The sequence below is a fragment of the Amblyraja radiata genome, chromosome 18 (assembly GCF_010909765.2).
Source record: "Amblyraja radiata isolate CabotCenter1 chromosome 18, sAmbRad1.1.pri, whole genome shotgun sequence".
Taxonomy (NCBI): Eukaryota; Metazoa; Chordata; class Chondrichthyes; order Rajiformes; family Rajidae; genus Amblyraja; species Amblyraja radiata.
In genome coordinates, this window is record NC_045973.1 from 33,374,250 (window position 1) to 33,400,419 (window position 26,170).

Here is a 26,170-nt window from a genome sequence, read left to right on the forward strand (position 1 = left end):
GATCGCCACAACATCATACTTCCAGGTGTCTATCCAGACTCTAAGCTCATCCACCTTTCTTACAATGCTCCTAGCATTAAAATATGCACATTTAAGAAACCCCCCGCCTCTTATTCTCTGTTTATTTCCTTTTTTTTCTTTCTCCTCTTGTGTCCGAGTGCTTCCCTTTTCTGCTTCCTGCCTCCCATTCTGTCTACTAGCTTTCTCTTTTTGAGTCCCTCGCCCCAACCATTCTAATTCATACATGATAACTGCATTTATTCAGTCGTTTTCAGAATAATGACATAATTGAAACTAAACACAAAGGCAAGTTCAAGGGAAAGATTAAGCAATCAGTGAAAATGCCGATGCATTCAGAAGTTGCTGCATTTCCTGCATTGCAACACTTTTTAAGTGCTTACTTGCACATATACCACTTGGGACTCCAAGAGCTTGTGCGAAGGGCTTTATAAATATAGTACAGTTTTAAAAAGAGCAACATTAATGAACATAGTGGCAAACAATGTATGTATGTATGGAGAGGGAGGAAGTGACCCCGTCTATGCCGGTAATACCATTGGCATCGAACACACAGGATGCAGAAGCAAATCTATCTCAACATAATGCAGGTCCACCATCAATGTTCTGGCAACTGATTGTCTGACACCTTCTTTCATCCGTACAAAATTACAAGACTTACTTGAAATCCTGCCCCTACAGACCCCCTGAAAATCTGGCGCCTAGGCTGGGTGAGGTGACCGATCTCAACCTCATCGGCATATGTGCGGCTTATCGGCGGGTTGAATTTGCCGTTCCCATAGCCTACTTCCGAGACCGACTTTATGGGCTGGTATCTCGGGTCCACGGCGGACCGCTCTGGTACAGTTCGACTCCCCTCTGTGTTCGTCACCTCAGTTGGTCTGGAAAAACGGATAATCCCGAAAGGCTCTGGAACCAAGGGTGTCGGAAAATCTGTGGTGGACCTGCACTTACATTTAGATTATGCCATTCACATCCCCATGTTTAGTTTAGTTTAGAGATACAGCGCGGAAACAGGCCCTTCGGCCCACCAAGTTCGGACTGACCAGCGATCCCCGCACATTAACACTATCCTACACACACTAGGGACAATTTACACATACACCAAGCCAATTAACCTACTTACTTGTACATCTTTGGAGTGTGGGAGGAAACTAAAGATCTCAGAGAAAACCCACGCGGTCACGGGGAGAACGTACAAACTCCGTACACACAGCACCCGTAGTAGAGATCAAACCTGGGTCTCCGGCGCTGCAAGCGCTGGAAGGCAGCAACTCTACCGCTGCACCACTGTGGCCGTGTCTCCCTAAAACTACCACTAGCTGTGACTGTAGAAACTCTTAGGGCATGTGGATAACATTATGACCAACTAGTTGTTTCAGGCCAAGGAGGTCCTGCCTGGCCTTGTTGGAAGACTTGCAATTTCTTTTGTGTTAATAGTTTTGCTATTTTGAAAATGGACACGAACCTAATTCAGATGAGGTAGCTCGGACTAATATGGGATGCCTCTTAGTGCCCACAAAGAAGCGTCTGTTTATTGCAAGTTCAATAAGAGACCTATTAACTGCTAGAATTAAGGTTAGCCACGAGTACTTCAGGTCAGGAATTCACTCAAATGGAAGCTTGGTTTCAATAGCTCTTGGCATTAGAAAGCCCGATCCAGACAATAATACAGCTTATTGCAATTTAACCCACTCTGTACAAATCCTGAAATCAGAAACTGCACAATCATGAATTTAATTAAATTGCCAGCGCTGAAACCAATCTCAAGTTTAAAGTGGTATTGATTGCAAATTGCAGGCAATAACTAAGATAACCAGAAGCAAAAGTACAGTGTAAGATCTGTGGGAAAGTGACACAGCCAACTTGTGCATCACACAGCAGCCACATGTTGTGTAATAGGTGGTTCACTGCTTGATGGCCCTTAATGATGGCAGCTCTAAGTTTCCATGGAAAAGGTGGGAAAACCATAGCCCATTGGTGAATCAGTATCTTTAACTGAATGCAACAGTCATGTGCATTGTGGACTCTTACAGGCACAGTGGTAGACTTGGTGCCTTTTAGCACCAAGGGACCCGAGTTTGATGTTGACTACAGGTGCTGTCTGTACAGGGTTTGTACATTCTCCCTGTGACCTCGTGGGTTTTCTCCGGGTACTCCAGCTTCCACTCACATTCCAAAGAATGCAGGTAAAATGCAGGTACTATTGCAACGTTTCAGAAACAGTTAGACAAGTACATGCATAGGATTGCAGGTCAAGCAGCACCAACAGAAAGTTAAACTGGATCAATGCTGATTCATTAAACCAAAGCATCAGCTGTTTCTCTCCACACTGAGGCCCTTGACCTGCTGAGTGCTTCTTGCATTCTGATTAATTGTTTAGATTCCCAGCGTCCACAGTTTCCAGCGGCAGCCTTATGGAGAGACCTGTGCGACAGTTACACCATGACCTACAACTCTTTCTGGAACGATGATGGACGGAACAGAATGTCGTTTTTCAGATTTACCCATCACAATGTGCAAGTATAATTTGAACATTTACAAATTAATCCCAATATCAACCGAGCATAATTTGCAAGGGGTTCTATTGTAACTGTGCAAGGTATTTTTTCTATTTGAATCATCATTTAGACGTCAATTTAATTTTGTCAATTGTGTGGCCAGTTCTTTCCAAAGAAATGTTCAATGTAAAAATGTATTCGGTATTTCTACCAGATTATGAATTGGTGCTGGGAGGTGCACTGGTTTCTACCAGATTATGAATTGGTGCTGGGAGGTGCACTGGTCATAAATAATAACAGCAGAATTAGGCCATTCGGCCATCAAGTTTACTCCGCATTCAATCATCTCTCCCTCCTAACCCATTCTCCTGCCTTCTCCCCATAACCTCTGACACCCGTACTAATCGAGAATCTACCCATCTCCGCCTTAAAAATATCCATTAACTTGGCCTGCAATGAATTCCACAGATTCACCACCTTCTGACTAACGGAATTCCTCCTCATCACCTTCTTAAAGGAACTTCCTTTAATTCTGGTGGAAACATCCTCTCCACATTCATTCTATCCAAGCCTTTCACTATTTGGTAAGTTTCAATGAGGTTCCCCTTTCATCCTTCTAAACTCCAGCGAGTACAGGTCCAGATCCGTCAAACGCTCGTCATATGTTAATCCACTCATTCCTGGGACACTGGGTGGAACAAATCCATTTACAATTGAAAGACCGGCCATTTACAGTTTCACTGCACCTGGTACACGAAGCATAATATCCGTACTTCTGGAGGGAAGGCAAGCATTAAGATCACTTCCACTGCATCTCAATTGTTTGTAATTTGAAACATGCCAAGACAAAGGCACACTTGATATGAAAAAAACATGAGTAATATGAAGCAAGAGCTGGAAATGTTAACATCAATCAGAAACTAAAATACAAGCGTAAAATCTTTTGCCTGCCGTCTGATGGGAGATAATTAATTTGATGGATGGTGACAAATGCGACTGTTCCTTCTAAAGCTGATCAACTTTGGCATTGCAGATTCTCTTATTCTCTTTAACTAAATCCACACACGACCACATACCTGAATATTCAGGGAAGCAGATAGACAAAGGACTCTTGGTGATCTTCTCTTCAAAGAGATCCTTCTTGTTGAGGAAGAGAATGATTGAGGTGTCCGTGAACCATTTGTTGTTGCAAATACTGTCAAACAGTTTCATGCTCTCGTGCATGCGGTTCTGGAAGAGGAAACAATTTTTATTTCATTCTGGCAACCACCGATATGCTGAACATGACACCCAATAACCAAAAACAAGCTCAGAATGCAACCGCATATTCTGGGTCCCTATTCAATTATGCTTATCTGTGAAGGTCAATGGATAGTTTTACGGTAGTGATTGATAGATTCTTCATTAGTACGGGTACCAGGGGTTATGGGGAGAAGGCAGAAGAATGGGTTTGAGAGGGAAAGATAGATCAGCCATGATTGAATGGCGGAGTAGACTTGATGGACTTAATAGCCTAATTCTGCTGCTATAACTTATGAAATCTTGAAATGATTTAGAGTCCTCTGCAAAATGGTGCACTTTCCATCTCTGAAGGTCAACATCAAGCTCTTGGACAAGACTACCTCCACTCCATATGCATTGGCCTCTAACTCACTTCCAAATGCAATGAGGCAATTTATATTTGCAAGCAAGAGACGCAGGCTTGTATCGAATAGAAATTTGAGTGACGTTCCCTACAAGCTGTAATGAAATTACTGACTGAAATCTACTGCAAATGATAACTTTCCAGAGAAAATTAGGATCCATGAAGTGCAATAAATTGAATCTGCTTGTTGCAATATATTTGATATTGCCATACATGGAGTTGGAGTGGGAATAAATGAGAACCTATGAATCTGGAGCAGGAGTAAGCTATTTGGCTATGCAAGCCTGCTACTCCTTTTATTAAAATCATGGTTGCAATGCCTTGAAAACATCTCTCTGCATTCTATTTCCCAAATTTCACCACCTCAGAGATTTACCAGAATTATTCTCACTTTTAAAGAGCATTTTAGAGATCGAGAGAATAACCATTTCCTGACGAGTGCTTGGGGCTAACAATTAAACCTACACCTAGCTGTTTTTGTGCAAATGTTCCACAAATCATTGATCATACCCTACTTACTATACATGAATGCTAATTTTGCTGACTAAAGCAAGTAAAATTGTAGCATCACCCCTTGGAATTGGGATCAGCTCTGCCAAGATCGCAAGAAATTGAAGAGCAGTGTAGATGCAGCCCAGTCCATCACACAGACCAGCCTTCCAACCATTGACTCCATCTACACTTCACGCTGCCTCGAAAAAGCTGCCAATTTAATGGAAGACTTGTCCCACCCTGGTCATTCCTTCTTCTGTCTGGCAGAAGATACAGAAGCATGAATGCACAGCATCGGACTCAGGAACAGCTTCTTCCCCTCTGTTATCAGGCTTCTGAATGGTCCTTCCATAAGCTCAGATACTGTCTGATTCACTTATACCCCTCGTTGAAGGTATTGGACTTTGTCTATGGAATAAGCTACAAATGCACTAAATGCTGAGAACTGTATCTTACACTCTGTATCTTCCGCTCTACTCAATCTATTTTGTTTGACTTGATTGTATTTATGTATATCTGATCTATAGAAACAAGGAAGTACAGATGCTGGTTTACACAAAAGAACACTAAGTGCTGGAGTAACTCAGTGGGACAGGCAGCATCTTGAGACAGAGAGCATGCATAGGGCGACTTTTCGGGTTGAGACCCTTCTTCAGATTGATTGTGGAGATGGGAGAGAGGAGAGGCAGGACAGAGTGACAGGTATCAACAACCCCCTTCCAAGACAAATCATCCCTTCCCACCCAAACCACCTCCTCCCCAGGTACTTTCCCCTGCAATCGCAGGAGATGCAACACCTGTCCCTATACCTCCCCCCTCAACTCCATCCAAGGACCCCAACAGTCTTTTCAGGTGAAGCAGAGTTTCACATGCACCCGCCCCCTCCCTCAACTTCATCTATTGTATCCACTGTTCCAGGTGTGGACTCCTGTATATCAGCGAGACCAAGCGTGGGCTCAGTGATCGTTTTGCTGAACACCTCCATTCAGTCCGCCTAAACCTACCTGAACTCCCGGTTGCTCAACACTTTAATTCCCCCTCCCATTCCCACATTGACCTTTCCGTCCCGGGCCTCCTCCATTGTCAGAGTGAGGCCTAGCGCAAATTGGAGGAACAGCACCTCATATTTTGCTTGGGTAGCTTATACCCCAGCGGTATGAATATCGACTTCTCTAACTTCAAGTAGCCCTTGCTTTCCCTCTCTCTCCATCCCCTCCCCATCCCAGTCTTACTGACTCCGACTACATTTTATTACTGTACCGCCCACTCCCCTGACAACAGTCTGAAGAAGGGTCTTGACTCGAAACGTCACTCATTCCTTCTCTCCAGAGATGCTGCCTGTTCCGCTGAGTTACTCCAGCATTTTGGGTCTATCTTCGATTTAAACCAGCACCTGCAGTTCTTTCCTACACAGGTAATAGGTAGATACAGGGAGGAGGATTTTTGATAGGCAGATGGTTGGAGCAAAGGCCAGAAGTTAAAACAGAAGGTGTGAGAGAGACTGAAGAGTTTTAGCCAGAGCAAGGTGCAGGGGAGGGGGAGGGGGGAAGAAAAGGTGCAAGTGCAGGTGGGGCTATTTGATCTGTAAAGATAGCATGCAAAGCAAAGCTTTTCACTGTACCTTGTGACAATAATAAACCTAAACCTCACTTTTTTTTCTGCTCACAAAGTTATTTATCTGTGAATGCTAGTTTGGCATGAACGACAGTTGACTGAAAACAGGCCAGATAAAATGCTCAATTATTGGTGATTTGTCTATACCATGCAGTTAAATATTGGAATTGGAACGGCCTTTGGAATTTAGCTCCTCAATATTTATTCATCGGACAGAGAATGATGCAACTTTCAAATTGCTTACCATCTCTTCATCCTCAGCAAGGACCAAGTCATAGGCACTGAGAGCGACACAGAAAATGATAGCAGTGACACCTTCAAAGCAATGGATCCACTTCTTTCTCTCAGACCTTTGCCCACCAACATCAAACATCCTGAAAAACAAAATTTTAAACAAAATATTGACACCAGCCCTTCATTTATTTCTACAACATCTCTTAAGAATATATTTTTTAAGCAATCTGTTTATGTGACAAAGATTCACTTCAGTGTGTGTGTGTGTGTGTGTGTGTGTGTGTGTGTGTGTGTGTGTGTGTGTGTGTGTGTGTGTGTGTGTGTGTGTGTGTGTGTGTGTGTGCGTGCCCGCCCGCGCGTGTGTACACATTATACATATATATCTTTGATTTATAGTTTGGTTCAGAAACTGACATCGTAAATGCTGTTTCCAATCATTTGTTAATCCCCAAGAAGTGAAAGTTCGATCTGAATCAACACATGTAAAATACAAAAGCAACCTAACTAAAATTTTGGATATCCATCAACTTTACTTTTGAAATGTAATGTGGAAAAAGGCTCTTCGGCCCATCGAGTCTGCGCCGACCAGCAATCATCCTGTACACCAGCACTCTCCGACACTCAAGGGACAATTTACAGAAGACAATTAACCTGTAAACCTGTATGTCTTCGGAATGTGGGAGGAAACCGGAGCACCCGGAGAAAACCCACGCTGTCACAGGGAGAATGTACAAAGGTCTATACAGTCAGCACCCGCAGTCAGGATCATATCCAAGTCTCTGATGCTAGAAGGCAGCAGCTCTACTGCTGTGCCACTCAATAAAGATCAGTGCTATACAAGTGCAAGACACACTCACAAGATTTTATTTCCAGGTTCTTGTCATACTGGTATAAAAGTCTGAGTCGAAAGAGGTCATCTCTATTCCATTGTCTTGGGGAGCAAAATAAGTTGTCTTGGTCACATAAAAAGACCACTGGGCTCAAGGTCGGCAAGAGCAATCCCCGTATAATGCTAACGGTGAACAGTAACAAGGACTACAAGCATCAACACTCAGTATCTTTAATCTAGCTTGTTTGATACTTCTCCACACAAGGGCCCGTCAAGCTGGGATAAATAATTCTGTCTTTCATTGCATCATCAGTTCATTTGTCTCAATTTAGTTTTGCAACACAGCTGCAAGCCAGAATCCCATGGAGCAGAAATACCTTGCTTACATTTGTTAAACAATATACATTCATATGGCATCTTTAACATTGATAACCAGCCCAACGATACCAAGCAAAACCACACAAAGACTGCCAGTTTAAGGGAGAGTTGAATATCACACTGCTTTGTATTTCAATTTGTCTGTAAACTTGTAACTTAGCCTATTTTGTGGACTGAGCCCAAATGTATATACTAAATATAATAAAAAGTAACTGCAGATGCTGGTTTTTACCAAAGACAGACACAAAATGCTGGAGTAACTCAAAGGGTCAGGCAGCTTCAGATTGAAGAAGGGTCCTGACACGAAACGTCACCTATCCATTTCCTCCAGTGATGCTGCCTAACCCGCTGAGTTAGTACATTGTTTTGTGTCTATCCAAATTATTTAGTGCTAGCTTTGCTTTCCATCTGTCAATGAGATGAATAGAATATGGAAAGCATCATATTTATCATTCTGGTGCATATGGGTAGCAGCATATGGGTGAGGATATACTAATGCATGCAATTGATTTACTTATTTAAAAGCGTTGTAAATCTTTCTGTGAAATCTATCTTAATTGGGTGAGCATGAATAAAATTAACTGATTATAGCAGTCTGAATACACCACTGGTAGTGGTTATATTGTGGTAGCATGTGATAAGGTATCTCCAGCAGCAAGGGTGACTGTAAAACCAATGAGTCATTAACATAGAAACATAGAAATTATGTGAATGAGTAGGCCATTCGGCCCCTCGAGCCTGCACCGCCATTCAATATGATCATGGCTGATCATCCAACTCAGTATCCCGTACCTGCCTTCTCTCCATACCCTCTGATCCCCTTAGCCACAAGGGCCACATCTAACTCCCTCTTAAATATAGCCAATGAACTGGCCTCAACTACCCTCTGTGGCAGAGAGTTCCAGAGATTCACCACTCTCTGTGTGAAAAAAGTTTTTCTCATCTCGGTTTTAAAGGATTTCCCCCTTATCCTTAAGCTGTGACCCCTTGTCCTGGACTTCCCCAACATCGGGAACAATCTTCCTGCATCTAGCCTGTCCAACCCTTTAAGACTAAGATGTCGAGCAGATCCCAGGCTTGGCTTTGATTATTTATTACTCTCAGTTCAACAGCATGTGTCCTGATAATGTGCTCTCTTTGAGAGTTCACACAGTAAGTCATCTCTGAAAGGTCACTCATTTTTAAGCAACCTTCTGCTGTGTCACTAAATGCTTATTCCCTGTGCAAGAACGAAGGCAGGATGCTTCAATTACCAATATCATTCTGGTTTCCATCACTACAAACCAAAGTTGGCCTTCATGCAGAATATAACTTTGCAGCCACCATCATTGCAAAGTGTTTAAGATCTTGAAACCCAAATTGTTCCTTTCTCCACTTCAGAAAGAATGGCAGAAATACGTGACAGAGATGAACTGACTCAGTAAACAGCTCGACATGTCATTAAATATTTACCTCACTGAAGCTTAACATTCAGTTCATCATGTCTGTGACAGTTATCTCACACATCCATACCTTCAATATGGATGAATTGAATCCATCCATACCTTCAATATTATTAAAGAGTACCCCACGTAGCACAATTTTTCCTCCCATAAAGAAATTGCGAATGCAAAAATATTAGTCTCAGAATCATTGTAATTTAAGGCATAGGGGAGCAGTTGTTCCATCATATTCACCGTATCGGATTTCCATCTCTGTAACTGAGGACCTGCAGATTCGAGGCCTTCAATTACCCATCCAGGTACTTTTGAACATGCAGTGTTTCGGCCCACACCACCTTTTCACCAAAGAGTTCTAGATCCCCATCACATTTTGGGTGATCTTTCTTAAAACAACTATCAATAGTCGCTGCTGTCACAGGGTCCATGCTGTCAAGGGAAAGGGATCCTGCATGTTCATCCTGCCAATTTTATATAACTTTACTAATCTCCTACCAGGCTCCTTTATTTCAAGGATATCAAACCAAACCTAGCTGTATTTCCTCAGTAACTGAATCCCCTCAGCCTATCAAAATGTTCATGTTTTTCCATTGCACTGTTCAAGGGTTGTAACTGTACGGAGCACTCCAGAAGTTCAGTTTTATAGCTTGGACACTCGGAAGCGAGCAATATGCGGAGTCAAACAAATTTCTTCCACTGGTGCCATCTGACTTTGCTTAAGAAATAGCAGTTAATTAAATTGATGTATGATCTTGGTTGAAGGTGATTGAAAATTCCATCATGTCCCACTTTCAGTGCAAAGTACACTAACCTCTGCTAAACCAAACAGATTTAGGACCAATGTAATAAAAAGGAACTGCAGATGCTGGTTTACAAAAGACACAGTGTGGGAGTAGCTAAGCGAGTCGGGCAGCATCTCAGAACAACATGGATAGGAGACATTTCAGGTCTTAGTTTAGTTTAGTTTTATTTTAGATATACAGCGTGGACACAGGCCTTTCGGAACATCCTCCACGCCGACCAGGGACAATTTACAGAAACCAATTAACCTACAAATCTGCACTTTTTTGGAATGTAGGAGGAAACTGGAGCACCCAGAGGAAATCCACACGGTCACAAGGAGAACGTACATGGAGCAACACCCTTGGTCAGGATCGAAGCTGGGTTTCTCACGTTGTAAGGCAGCAACTCTACCGCTGCACAACCCCAAGGGCTAAAGGGTCCATGCCAAAGAGTTGGGAATCCTTTGGATCCAGGAGCAAATCAGCTAATATTGTTCATCACCTTCTCACAGAACAACTTGGAGTGTGTTACAAACTGATACCCACAAGGTACACAAGACCGCGGAACACAGCCCACTCTCCGCTGCTTCAGGTTTATTCTCGGTGGCTTCTCGGACGGGCGGCTTCTCGAATATTCTCACGGACTCAGCCCCGCCTCTGGGGATTTATTCTCCTGCGGGTACCTTCATGGTGACTGACAGGCGAGAAGACAAATCTGCTTATCATTTTTAAACCTTCATAACTTTTGTAATCTTCCACCGATCGGAACAAAACTTAATGCGCTTGGAGCCGAGGAGAACGGTGAATACGGTGGCGGGAAAAATCCTAGCTATAAAGGGTACCGTTTTTGCGCAAATAAAAAAGCAAACCGGAAGTGGTCAAGATGAGAGTTTTTAGTAATAGTATAGATGAGATGACCAAATGTAATGCAAATTTGATAACACAAAGACTGGTTGGGTTATCAAGTTGGGGCACAACTTGCTAAGGGGGCACGAGTTAACCAGTTGGTAAAGGAAAATTAAACAGAGCAAAATTAATTATATAAATGGCGTGAGACCTCAATGTTTGCATTGCAAAATAATCTGGCAGTCCTGGTTTTATGGAACAAAGGGTTCGCATGCAGGTACAGCATGTCATTGGGAATGCTATTAGAATGTTGTGTTTTATCACAAATGGAGAAGATAATAAGAGATTCTGAAACAAAGTGCACTTGGGAGCACTGTGTACAATTTCGGCCTCAATGTAAAGAAGGAGATATTTTCATTTTAAGGCAGCAGAGAGAATGTATGGTGTTAATTCCTGGATTGAAAGGTTTATGTGTAAAAGGGAATTGAGACTATACTTATTACTACTTGAAAATTGAGAAGTAATTTTATTGAGATACGAGATTTTCAGAAGTATTGACAGGACAATCGCTGAGAGGATGTTTCTCCTAACGAGAACTAGGAGGTATATTTCAGAGTAAGGGTCACCCATTTATGACTAACAAGAGTCATATGTTCTGAGGGTTATGACTATCTGATAAAGCTATGGAAGCAGAGCCACTGAACATTTTTGCAGTGGAAACCAACAAAGATTTGAACTATGAGGCAGTCCAGCGGTATGGCAAGTAAGAAAGTTTCCATTGAGGCCAAATTGGATCAGCCTTGACCTTACTGAATTGTGGAGTAGTACAAGGGGCTGATTAGCTCAAGTAATGTTCCATGTGATTTGAACTCCCAGGGAAAAGTTTCTATGACTGCAATGGTCAATTATGGGGGCAGCAACAAATAACCTCACAATGGAGCTCCAAATGATGTTAAAGAAATTGAGCATGCAACTTATGAAAACAAAATTCTGGTGATCAGCTGGTCGTATATTTAAGCAAGATAGACAACAATCCAGTGCAGCCCATGTGACAACTTAACAACTTGTTGTAATTGTAAAATTACAACTTCCAGTTCCTCAATTGGTTTAATAACCCTAATTTCTGCACAACATTGCTAAATCAAATTCACTTTGCTCTGGAACTGTATTGAACTAATACTATTTTTTTTTAAACATAAGATGTCTGTGTTCATTCCAAATGAGCAACATCTGGCAGAAAGTCATCCGTGACTCAACATCTGCAACCTGCTGACGTTCATAAACCTTTGAAGTTTCTGCTTCTAAGTCTGCAGTGGCATCAGCTGAATGAAATTACAGGCACTGCTGCACTGTCAGCTCTTCATTGATCAAATAAGCAAGGCAGTCTTTGAAAGCTGCATGGAAATTGCAGCATGAGCTGTCAATTATTTCCACAAGAACCTGTCGAATGCAGCAACCTCGACAATAGCCAGTGATTCAGGTCAGCCCCAAATGTAAGCCAGGGTGCAGTGATGTTTGAATTATCAGAAAGGGTGTCAAAAGCATCTGTATTCAAGATAGACATAAAAAGCTGAAGTAACTCAGGAATGGGTGACCGTTTGGGTCAGACTGAAGAAGGGTTTCGACCCGAAAGCTCACTCATTCCTTCTCTCCGGAGATGCTGCCTGTCCCACTGAGTTACTCCAGCTTTTTGTGTCTATCTTCGGTTTAAATCAGCATCTGCAATTTGTTCCTACGCATCTGTGCAAATCACGTGCAAAGATTCCCTTATAGTGCCATTGTCGCAGTCTATGTACCAGCTATGGAACATTAACCCAGATAATATCATCTCCCTTCCACCACTAACTGAATCAGCTGCTTGGACCATGTTTTATGATACAAGCCTCTTTTCGTTCACATGCATTTTACGGAGTATAACTTGATTTCATTTAAAGGTATTTGTAAATGCTCTAAAATTTAATACAATTACATGCAACTTATCAAGGAAACTTTGCGCCCTATAACTCCACAACTGTCAAGTAGTTATCAAGAAAACTATTTGTGCCGTGTGAAATGTACACGGGAACAATGTGTACTTAAAGCTGCATTTTGTGAGCATCATTACTTCTGTTGCACTTTGAGTTTGATTGGGTCGATAAAGGAATAAAAGGTCCTTTCTTATTTAACGTACTCAAACTGGTCTTCTTCATTGATCTTACTTGGCCTCGGGCAGATCATCTCCACCAAAATCATGCCCTTTCAAAGGATAGGCTAGACTTCCAACAGCACAACATGAGCTGTCATGGCATTTTAGGAGCATCAATTCTAGACATCAATTCTATTGGCAAAAGGCAATGAAGTGTCAAATGGTCAATATCGTGCCACTGCATGTGGAGAAGGACTAAAATTATCCAACAATTATTTGAAATTTACACAATGCTCTACAATCATACGTCTGAGCAGAGCGAGTATGTTTTTAAAACTTAGTTCTGTCAGGAGCACTTTAACTTGTTTGAGGATGTATGGAGAGGGTGGAAGATAACAATTCTTGAGTAAGATCGTGGGAAGTTATTTACAGTATCGCAGTGGAAGAATAGAAAACTCAGCTGCAATCAGATCCTACAATACAGTCGTGAGCAGCAAATGGAGCAGTAACAAAATACAAGGTTGAAGCCAACAATTGAAGATTAAGTGTCACAAGTTTGGCTCCCCAGCAACGGTAGCAAATGGGTGGATCATAGAAATTGTGTGATTGTTACATTTGACAAAGGAGTTGCATTTTTCAGTACCTACACTTGCCAGTGGCCCCTTCTCACTGATCGTTATTTGTTAAAATAATAACAACCTGCATATCTTCTCTGCTTTTGAAGACACAGGATGCCTCTGAAAGCTTTGCAGATCACTGGGAGAATACTGGACGAACAAGCTAATAAAGAGGAAAGCCAAGATATGAAACTAAATTTATGGTCTCAGATGACGGTGCATTTTAGAAAGCACTGCGCGTTTAAAGGGCCATGCAACATCCTCTCCTAAAAAACAAAACAAATTTCACGAAATAATTGGATTTGTATAGAGAGCATTGTAAGAACATAGAACAGTACAGCACAGGAACAGGCCCTTCGGCCCACAATGTCTGTGCTGAACATGTTGCCAAGACCAACTCTTATCTGAACATAATCCTTGTCCCTCCATATCCACATGCTTCTTCACACCACTATCATATTTCCTCATCCACCATTCCCGGCTGCGCATTCCAGGCACGCACCATCTTGTGTAAAAATAACTTGCTTCTTTAAACTTTGCCCCTTTAACTTTAAAGCTATGCCCTCACTGGGGAAAAGGGACTGACTGTCCATCCTATCTATGAATCTCATCATTTTATATACATCCATCTGGCTTGTTCCCAACCTCTGGAATCGCACAGAAAACAATCCAAGTCTGGCCAACCTTCCCTTGTAGCTAATACCTTCGAATCCATGCATCATTCTGGTAAAATACAGACACAAGGAACTGCAGATGCTGGTATTATAGATTCGAAACGCCACCTTTCCATGCTGCTTGACCCATTGAATCACTCCAGCACTCTTTTTGTGCTTTTTTTCTAATCATTCTGGTCACCCTTCTCTGCACCTTTTGAAGAGCTTCAACATGACGAGTCCGAGTGCAGGAGCGAGATTAATATTCTGTTCAAGTGGTGCTCGAACAATAATCTTGTTTACAAAATTACCACGTCAACGGAGCTGATTGTTGACAAGGAAAGGAAAGAAGAGAGCCGGTGAACCAGTCTTCAATGTGGAGAGGCAACAGGTTCCAGTTCCTGTGCGTGCACATCTGATGATGTCCTGGCACCAGCATATTGATGCATCCACAGAGAATGCTCACCAATGTCTCAATTCCTCAGAGATTTGAGGAGACTTGCCACGTTGCTGAGTGCTCTATTCAACTTCTACTGATGGAGAGCCTGCTGACTCGTTGCATCGTGGTCCAGTTCAGTAATTCAAATGCCCAAGAATGAAGGCGTCTGCTGAAGGTGATAGACACTGCCCAGTCCATCACAGGTATTCACCTCTCCACCTTCGAAAGAACACACAGGAAGCACTATCTCAAGAAAGCAGCTAGTATCCAACACCCTCACCACCCTAGCCAAAGTCCCATCTCTCTCTCTCTCTCTACCACCAGGAAGGTGGTACAGGAGCCAGAGAACCATCTTTAGAAGCTTCAGAACCATCCTGTATTCCAACCACATCCCTACCTCAGCACAAGGTACTATAAAGTCTAAATACAATTGTACTGCATACTTTGGCTTGCACCATTATGGTCTGGTTAGCTAGTATAGTACCTAGGTACCTTGTATGATTGATAAATGTACAATAAGCCATGCTCATGCTGTGGACGTATAGTTTAGAATGGTTGTAAGCCTTGCCCTCCGAAATTGAATACAGTTCCTTTCTTCTCTCCCTGCACGTTCTAATTCCCAAGTATTGGCAGCATTCTGGTTTTCTGATGGGTTTTTTGTAGGTTTCTGGCAGTCCTGTAATTAGCGATTCAACAACCCTATAACATTGAACCTACTGGACATCTGAAACCAAAATGCTGTCAATGCTTGGAAATCAGGGCAGTATGTGTGAAGAGAGAAGAGTTAATATTTTAGGTCAATTACTTTTCCACACAACTGGCAATATTTCTACGCAAATCTAAAGATAGAATGTGGGAAGTACTGCAATAATATTTGAAAAAGAGAGTAAATGATAATACATAACAGGTCAAGGAAAATATGGACAAATAGAGAAGAAAATCTGAGCCCAAACTGTAAAATAAAAATGCAGAATTATTCAAAACTATTAATCTCAATTTCGAGTCCAGATGGCTGCAATGTGCCCAATTGGAAGATGTGACATACAAGTTAATTAGAACAGTTAGGACCCTGAGGACCGAGAAATTTGAGTGAGTTGCACAGGGAATTAAACTGACTGTTCGTCATAAGCTCAATGTAAGGTTTATCTTTTGAATGATGTACTCTGCAATATAATCAGTAGATGTTTATGCGCTAAAAATCTCTGAAATAGGCAGGCAAAAAAGCATAATAAAATTACAAAAAAAGCATGAAAAAGGCATATATTGACAAAAAAGGCATAAAAAGGCATTTATTAAAAAACGAAATATAAAGGTATACTACATTAAATGACCAAAGTTGCCTGGTTGCACATTACTACCAGCATTTTTTCAAATTATCCGGTGTTACATAGAAACATAGAAAATAGGTGCAGGAGGAGGCCATTCGGTCCTTCGAGCCAGCACCGCCATTCGTTGTGATCATGGCTGATCGTCCCTTATCAATAACCCATGCCTGCCTGCCTTCTCCCCATATCCCTTGACTCCACTAGCCCCTAGAGCTCTATCTAACTCTCTCTTAAATCCATCCAGTGACTTGGCCTCCACTGCCCTCTGAGGCAGGGAATTCCATAAATTCACAACTCTCTGGGTGAAAAAGTTTTTTCTCACCTCAGTCTTAAATGAACTCCCCCTTATTCTAAGACTGTGGCCCCCTGGTTCTGGACTCGCCCAACATTGGGAACATTTTTCCTGCATCTAGCTTGTCCAGTCCTTTTATAATTTTATATGTTTCTATAAGATCCCCCTCATCCTTCTAAACTCCAATGAATACAAGCCTAGTCTTTTCAATCTTTCCTCATATGACAGTCCCAGGGATCAATCTCGAGAACCTACGCTGCACTGCCTCAATCACAAGGACGTCCTTCCTCAAATTAGGAGACCAAAACTGTACACAATACTCCAGATCTGGTCTCACCAGAGCCCTATACAACTGCAGAAGAACCTCTTTACTCCTATACTGAAATCCTCTTGTTATGAAGTGTTATACTATGCCGTCTGTCAGACAGAATATGCTACAGTTGTGAAAAATGTCTTTCTACCCCAGCTGAGGTCACTGGTGCATACCTGAAACAAGCTACAAACTCTACATTCATGTCAATATCTTGTGCATTACAACTACCTTTGAGAACTTTAGCTATGTTTTGTATTTCTTCAAGATCTTTGTTAGCTAAAATCACCGTCTGACATTTTCCTTGTATGTCTTCGCCTACATCGCCAGGAACTTTAAGTGAAGATGTAAAAACCTGAGCAATAGTTCAGCTCTTTGACTTCTCCAATACTTCCGATGTCAAGAAATACTCCTTTGTTGGTTGACCTGCCTCCAGTGTACCAATTACCACATTGGCAACAATTCTCCCCACAGCATCAGATCTCGTCTATTGAGATCCATATTTTGTTGCATGCAACTTCATCTCTAATTTTCTGCACAACAATGTTGAAGTTGCTGTCAACATACTTTTTCCGTAATGATGACTCGCTTGGTATATGTTCCTCTGTGTATTTCCCTAAAAAACCTCTGAGAGATTTGTTTTCCAATTTCCACGGTGGAATTCCAGCATCAATGAATGCGTTGCACAGATCACTCGAAAACTCGGATTTGCGATTGGAGCCAGCAGTAAATGTAAATTTCCTACGTATTTCCTTGCGTATTTCCTACCTTCCTGCCTTCTGTTTCTCTGCCACCAACTTGTGTTTGGCTGTCTGTACATGCATGGAGATAAAATATTTTTTCTCACAATTCACTGCTTTCTCACATGCGTTGCAAAACAGCACACAGTTGTCTGTAGATAATATATCACTCCCGTACACGCTCACCAAATCATTCAGTTTTTTACAAGGCGTTGACTTGACTTTAGGCATTTTGACGCTTGCAGGGGTAGATCCGACAGGAGCGGGGATACAGACCTCTACAGGCAGGCCAAGTACAAGCTAAGAAGAGGAATCAGAGCTGCCAAGGAAAGGTACTCTGAGAATTTGAGGAGCAAGTTCTCAGCAAATGACTCTTCTTCAGTGTGGAAGGGCTTGCAAGAAATCACAAGCTACAAGAGGAAAACCCCCCACTCCTTGGACAATCGTCAGCTGCCCAACGACCTGAACGAGTTCTACTGCAGTTTAAACAGAAACTTAGCCCTGGTCCCCCAACCATCACTTCACACCTACTCACAGCTTAACTCCAGTTTGAAAAGACCGGACCCTTCCCCACTTACTCCTCCCCAATCACCACTTCCCCAGTGGTGTGAATTTTCATGTAAGTTACGTTAAAACGGCAAAAAAAAGATTTAGGCACTCAATCGTGAAAAAGGCATTATTTTCCTGAAATCATCAACAAAGGCATGAAAAGGCACTTATGGCAAAATCCTGGCTCTAGTAATCAGTTGGTTGCATTTGGTAAGGGCTGAGGGCCCAAATGGCAAATAGGGAGGGTTTGTATCTCCTACTCGTGTGTGGGAAGATGCTGTGGGAATAGAAGGTAATTAAGTGGGTGTTCATTCTAGGAGGGGGAGAATCAGGGTGGCCCTTTTAGAATAAACAATAGAAAGGATAGGGCAAGAAGCTTTTTTTTGTGTGCTTTATTTTGTGGCATCACAGAGATAAATGGCAGATGATGATGATCCACTTGTGCGCAAGCAAGAAACCTAATGAAAAATAAATAAAACTGCAGATGCTGAAATCAAACAAAACAAATTCTGGAAGAACTGAGCAGTTGTTGTATATATGGAAAAAGACACCAAGATCTTCGGTTTCCTCCCAAATTCCAAAGACATACAGGTTTGTAGGTTAATTGGCTTGGTAAATGTCAAAATTGGCCCTAGTGGGTGTAGGATAGTGTTAATGTGCGGGGGTCGCTGGTCGGCACGGACCCAATGGGCCTGTTTCCGTGCTGTATCTTTAATCTAAACTAGACTGATTGCAGCATTTTGATCCAGTTTGAAGAAAGCTAATTAACTAACAGTTGCAGGTACTATCGTAGCATTTGGATAGTCATGTCAAGTCAAGTCACTTTTATTTCTATAGCACATTTAAAAAACAACTCTCGTTGACCAAAGTGCTTTACATTGGTGGAGGTACTAACGTTATACAACATTGGTTCATAGATTAAGTACATACATAAATACATACATATAGCCCTCACTCAGAGGACATCAAGAAAGGCTTGAGAGCAAAGATGAGTTTTACGTCTCAACTTAAAAGAGTCGATAGAGGGGGCAGTTCTGATGGGAAGAGGGATGCTGTTCCACATGGAATAGGGTTAGAGGGATATGGGCCTAATGCAGGCTGGTGGGACGAGTGTAGGTGGGATATGTTGGTCAGTGTGGGCAAGTGGGCCGATGGGCCTGTTTCTACATTGTAGGACCCTATGACTAAGAGTATTCAGGCTTATCTCTACTCCGGTATACTGATATTGTGCATCAGGGATGTATGGCAAAGGCTATACTGCCGTTCCCCATGACAACCCGAGAGCCCAATGAACTTTAACTGTTCGAATCAATCTCCATATGAAGCAGACCCACAGACACACACACTCACACACAAAATAGGTTTCATATCAATATTATTCATCAGGATAATCATCAATATTACAGGTGCACAACCTTTTATCCGGAGTTCCGGAAACCGAAAAGCTCCGAAAACCGGACATTTTTTCCAGGATGTCGTCTGCGCACCAAAGCTCGCGTTTGGCGCCAAACTTGACCCGAAACGACCCACGGTCAACCCAGGTCTGTACTACTGTAGCGGCTGCCTCCTCCCCGGAGACCGGGGAGACACTTAAACATCTGTAAATCATTGCTTAAATGTAAGTCAGTTAGTTTGGAGTGCTTTTATGTGAAGGGGGGGGGGGGGGGGGTGAAGGGGGAAACTTTAATTCTTAGTCCCCTACCTGGTCGGAGAGACGGGAAGCGGGCAATGCCTTACCGGGTCGCTGTGCAGTAAGCTCCGGAGCGCTGTGGCCGCCGACTCCCAACATCGCGGAGCTGGGGCTGCGGGCATCTGGCCGCGGGCGGCGCCGGTTGGAGCTCCGACCCCGGCAACTCTACCCCTGGCTGCGCGGCACTCCAAATCCAGCGCGGCCCGCGGCCGGACGCCTGCAGCCCCAGCTCCGCGATGTTGTGAGTCGGCGGCCACAGCGCTCCAGAGCTTACCGCACGGAGACCCGGTAAGGCATTGCCCGCTCCCCGCTGGTATCCCAGCGCTGCGATGCCGCCGACTCCCAACATCGCGGAGCTGGGGCTGCGGGCGTCCGGCCGCGGGCCGCGCTGGATTTGGAGCGACCCGGTAAGGCATTGCCCGCTCCCCGCCTTTCCGACCAAGTAGGGGACTAAGAATTAAAGTTTCCCCCTTCACCCCCCCCACCACATAAAATCCCTCCAAACTAACTGACTAACATTTAAGCAATGATTTACAATGATTCCCCGGTCTCCGGGGAGGAGGCAGCCGCTCCAGACATTTCAAGCCGCCCGCGCTACCTACCTAATCTACGCTAAAAATCTTCTTCCGAAATCCGAAAAATTCCGAAATCCGAGAAGTGTCTGGTCCCAAGGCTTTCGGATAAAAGGTTGTGCACCTGTATTGCATTACATGGAGAATTCAAAGGACATTTGCTCTTCTGTAATTGAACGCACAGTTGAGAACATCTGACATTCCCACACAAAAATCATTAGAGTTTTACGTCAGACTGTGCGTATTTTAACATGAACATATATTCACAGAACTGAAGGTTCTCATCATTTTCTTCAGGCACAAGTTTTTTTTAAAGAAAGTTGCACTGGAGAACCAAAGAGATAACATTATGCTCCATCTATGTTGCAACAGGTCTATGCTCATTCGACACAACACTGCAATAATTAAATGGCTTACATATTTTGCACGCTATCTCAGCAAGGAATACATGCAGATTAGAGTGGAATTATTAACAAATAACTTTTTGGTAGAGGCAGAATTATATACCACAGAAACAGACCCTTTGGCCCATCTTGCCCATGCCACCTAATTCAGTAATCTGGGCTAGTCCCATTTGCCTGCAATTGGCCCATATCCCTCTAAACTCTTTCAATCCAACTACCCTTTTCCTATCTGACTTCCCATCAATAGAAAATACATATTCTTTCTCCTTGCTCTTCTCCCCTACCTCCCTCCCTAAAACACATGCGTGCTCCCACACCCGCCATATAAAACAGCCTTCATTAGGTGGAATATTTTACTGATTGCAGCAGGAGCAAATTTGAAGCCACTCCATGCATTAGGGCATTGACCGCCGTCCTTTTTCTGCTCCTTCCTTCCAGAGTTCCCCGCACATCAAATTCCGAGAATGTCATGGTGGGGTGAACGATGGAGGCCAACGAGCTGACACATGCAATAACAATCAAGTCACTGAAATTGATCCTATACACTAGGATACGGCGGCAGGAGGCCACTAAAGGTAGGACTCCACAGGAAGAGAACTAGCCTTGTGTTCACTTCCCCGGGCAGATTAAAGAGGAGACACATACACCCAAAATGGTTCTTTGATGCTAAATTTTAATCTGTTTACTAATGCTTTTTAGTTTCTGCTCTTCATCAAGCCTCTTTATTTAAAACTGCAGATGGATACAACCAGAGAACAATTTAGCAAAACCTCCTATCCATCTCTTCCCACTAGACTTCTACCTCCCACTGATAGCATAAATCTGGTTAATAGATTGGGGTTCAATTTCCACACTCTAAAACTGCCTTTAATCAGGAGCAAACATAAAAACAAAGTGACAAGGAGCGGTTAAGACCTTGATAATTCAACAGATGCCTTTGTTTACAACACGTACCGTGGAATAATTCAATATTCTATCTGAAAACCTTTAAAGGTGTAAATTAAACCGACGCATTCTTATTTCATGCTCCCAAAAGTAAATATGTCCCAATTCTACTGAGCCTTTGCATTAAAAACTACAGATTGTAAGATAAATAGCCGAAGCCAACGACCATATGATATGATTTAAAGTAGCCATGAAGTTGATCCTGCTGTTTCTCTTGTTTCTTCCCCCTCCCCCCCCCCCTTCAATTTCTCGCCCCCATGCAGACCCTTGTGTCATTTACTCGCCTTTCTGGCTTTGACTGAAATCCAATCCGACTTGTGCTGCCAAAGCAGGGGTTTTTAGTCATGTTACAAAGACTCAATTTTAATGATTTGACCTTGCTACAGAGTTGAGAAGTCTCCTGCAATTAAGGCACACTACTCATGAACTAGTAATAACACAAATATTTCCTCTGGTCCAAATTTAAGACTACAGGGCACTGTGCTGTAGCAATATCAATTGTCACAGGTGCTGGCTACAGTTCAAATTTCCTTTGCTCAGTCACACTTGTTTATTTTTCAACACTTCACAAAAATTCACAGTAAGACCAACAAATTTGGAATTTCATTTTTTTGTACTTTTTAAACAAAGTGGGAGGCCATTTGACCTACCCGGTTCCTACTGGCTCTCAAAGCATTTTGACAAGTCTGATTCCCCTATTTATTTCCAAGTAGCTAATTCCTTCTCACATGCTCATTACTCGATGAGAGAGAAAATCCACAGCCACATGAAGTACCGATACATAAAACGCCACACATACAGTACTAGAGGTCAAGATTAACCAGGCGACTGAAGTTGTGCAACAGCAACAGAAGTGCCATCCCATATCTAAAATGAAACTTCTGAAGCCCCAAGTATTCCTGGAAGTTAACTAAATAGAAGCCGACACCATGCAGTTCAGAAGCACAAGGCCAGCATTGTAAATAAATTAGACAGAGTGCCAATTTATCCAACCACCAAACATTGGGACTGAATCCAGACTGTAAATTTTAAATTCAGGACCATTTTAAACCAAATGGCTCAAAAAACCATGACATTTTGAATAGCTTATCTTCATTCTACATTCTTCAACATATGAATAATTTCCTTGGGTTAGAGAGAATCTAGAGCTCTCTGCCATGCAGTGTGGTTGAATCACATTGCATTTATGAGCGGAGACATCATGTACACATGGCATTGATGCCGTGAGATGGTGATGAGGAATTAGTGTACAGTGCCCTCCATAATGTTTGGGACAAAGACCCATCATTTATTTATTTGCCTCTGTGCTCCACAATTGAGATGTATAATAGAAAAAAATCACATGTGGTTAAAGTGCACATTGTCAGATTTTAATAAAGGGTATTTTTATACATTTTGATTTCACCATATAGAGATTACAGCTGTGTTTATACACAGTCCCCTTATTTCAGGGCACCATAATGTTTAGGACATGGCTTCACAGGTGTTTGTAGTTGCTCATTATTAAATCGTTGAACACATTAGCGACGCAGTGGTGCTGGTTTCCGACAGGCACGGTGACGGACGCACCACACATCTCTGTCCTCCATGCAGCTGGAAAGCTCCTCTTTTGTCTCTACACATGCGTCTTCCATCAACGTCTCCAGCATTGTCTTGATTGGCCGTCCCGGGTCACCTCTTCCATGGGTGGGTGGCGGTGGCAGTGACCAGCGAGCCTCATCCTTCTCGACCTGATCTCCTCGGTCAGAGGTGGAATTTCCCCGTAGAGCTGGGCGTTGGTGATGTGGTTCCTCCAACTGACATTTTGAACTTTTCTGAGCATTCGGGTGCAGGTACCATCAAGAGACTTGGACAGTGCTCGAGTGAGAGTCCATGCCTCACACCCGTACAATAATATGGTCTCTATAGTTGCATGGAAGAATCTCAGTTTGAGACCCTTAGACATCCGAGACGTTCAGATTTTTCCCATGTTATTGAGGGTTTTCCATGCCAGCATTTTCCGGACCTTGATGTCATTCTCCTAGCTCTGCATCCTCGCTCCCAGGTACTTGGTCCTCCACTTTCTTGAGAGATGCACCGCCACTGGTCTTGAGAGGCTCTTGGTCACCAACATTGTACGCCATGTACTCCGTCTTCTTGGCATTGAGGTGGAGGCCCACTTTCTCGCACTCTATCCGACCCTGCCCAGTAGCTCCTGTGCATCCCTAATCTGGTCTGACAGCAGGCCGATGCCATCAGAGATTCTTCTCAAACGCCTTGGGGTGATTGTGAAGCCGAGGTCCTCATGTTCCTTGAGCGCCTGCCTCATTGCATAATCAAGGACAATGACAAAGAGAAAGGGTGCCAGCATGTCTCTCTGTAAGACCCCCGCGAGGATCTCAAACACTTTGCTCTCGCCATCCAGGGTGACAACCCTGGCCGTGGTGCCCAAGTGCATATCCTCAATGGCTCTCAGGAGACGAGGAGGGATACCGTAAGCCTTCAAAATCCTCATCAATTCGCATCGGTGAATCGAGTCAAACACTTTCTTGAAGTCTATGAAGGTTAGAACGGCCGGCAGGTTGTTATTCTCCACCTCCTCAATGATTCTTTGAAGGGCAAGGATCTGTGTGACCGTGTTCCTCTTCTCTCTGAAGCCGTTCTGATTGTAATGTAGCTTCGGGTCGATAGCAGCCCTAATCCGTTTTAGAATCTAGCGGTTGTAGACCTTGACCAAGGTACATGCCACGATAGTTGTCAGTCTTGTTCAGGCTCCCAGATTTGGGGACAGGGATGATGTTGGATTGTGACCACTGTATTGGCTAGTCATTCGTCATTAACACTGTGTTGCAACACATGAGCATGATGTCGTTGCTCAGGTGTGTTTAATTGCCTGCTTAATGCAGACATAAGAGAGCTCTCAGCACCTAGTCTTTCCTCCAGTCTTTCCATCACCTTTGGAAACTTTTATTGCTGTTTATCAACATGAGGACCAAAGTTTCCCCAATGAAAGTCAAAGAAGCCATTATGAGACTGAGAAACAAGAATAAAACTGTCAGAGACTGTTGAAGCCAAAACTTAGGCTTACCAAAATCATTCTCCCTGTGACCGCATGGGTTTTTACCGGGTGCATCAGTTTCCTCCCATTTTCCAAAGACATACAGGTTTGTAAGTTAATTGGCTTTGATAAAATTGTCCCTAGTGTGTAGGATAGTGTTAGCGTACAAGGTGATCGCTGGTCAACGCCATCTCGGTGGGCCGAAGGGCCTGTTTCCACGCTGCATCTCTAAAGTATAAAGTTGAAGATGAAACACAGTTTTCATTACCTGCTTTGGAACTGTTATGAACTAACCCTTATTCTGAAGGGTTAACAATGACTGTTGTAAATTGGAGGCTTAGTCTATGGGTTAACAGATAACATAGCATGTTTACCTTGTAATAATAATAATAATAATAATACATTTTATTTATGGGCACCTTTCAGAACACCTTACAGTTAAAACAAGCAAATTACAAATATATAAATAAAATGAAACAAAACAACATATCCATTAATTTGATTTTAAAAATTGGAGTTACGTGGGATAGGCCAGTCTGAATAGGTGAGTTTTGAGGGAGGTTTTAAAGGTGGGGAGAGACTCTATGATACGGATGGATAGTGGGAGAGAGTTCCAGAGGCGAGGAGCAGAGGCGTGAAGTATCTGAGCCCCATCTTGGACAGGCGGGCAGATGGAGTGGAGAGCAGGGAGGAAGAAGAGGATCAGAGAGTTCGGGATGGAGTGTAAGGCTGGAACAGTTCAGAGAGGTATGGAGGAGCGAGATTGTGGAGGGCTTTGAAAGTGAGGAGGAGAAACTTAAAATCAATGCTGTATTGGACAGGGAGCCAGTGCAGTTGTTTGAGGATGGGAGTGATGTGTTCGGTGGATGGCGTTCTGGTGATAATGCGGGCAGCTGAGGTCTGGACCAATTGAAGTTTATGGATGGACTTGTGGGGTAAACCGGAGAGGAGAGAGTTACAATAATCAATACGGGAGGTGACGAGGGCGTGGATGAGAGTAGCAGTGTTGTTAGTAGAGAGTGATGGACGAAGACGGTGGATAGTGCGGAGGTGAAAGTAAGCAGACCGAGTGAGATTACTGACGTGTTTTTCAAAAGAAAGTCTGCTATCAAGGATGACACCCAGACTTTTGACCTTGTGACAATCACTCAAATTTTCTACGGATATTCTTGTTTATTTTGCAGAGGTTATACATTTGCCCAAGGCTATGGTGTGAACGCGTTCAGCAAAAAGCAGATGAATAGAAATTAAATAAATGTACTATTTAAAATTCAACACCATTATACAATTCAATCAGCTGTTAATTGCAGATGCCATCAGAAAGCTACTTTCCTTTAAAAGATGACAACAGAAGGATTGATGTATTTATGACCGACTGTAATTATTAACGGTCATGATAAAAAAGGTAATTATGGCTGTTTATCTCTATTAGCAGACATCACACTGTCAGTGGAAGCCTACATAACAGTCACACATGGCTTAATTGAAATTTCTTGTGAAAAAGCGGTAGTCTGAATATCGAGAAAGCAGACTCAGACGTGCTTGATTCAACACAATCACTGCCATGAGGGGAAAGTCATGAATGGAGCATATAGGGTTCACTGGCAATATGACCAGGGAAAGGAAATCATTGACAGAACAAGAAGCAAGGAAGCTATCAGTTTTATTATAGCGTTGCCACTTTTGCTTCCTCA

General features: G+C 42.9%; 1 protein-coding gene across 1 annotated transcript in view; it reads right to left on the reverse strand.

The window, feature by feature from the left end:
- gnai2 (G protein subunit alpha i2) overlaps window positions 1-26,170 on the reverse strand; it is a 206,816-nt gene that overhangs the window by 16,973 nt on the left and 163,673 nt on the right. Inside the window, exons 6-7 of the mRNA XM_033037082.1 lie at window positions 6,515-6,644; window positions 3,596-3,749 (exon numbers count right to left, since the gene is read on the reverse strand). Coding sequence (XP_032892973.1) covers window positions 3,596-3,749; window positions 6,515-6,644 — 284 coding nt within the window. The remainder of the gene's footprint in view (window positions 1-3,595; window positions 3,750-6,514; window positions 6,645-26,170) is intronic.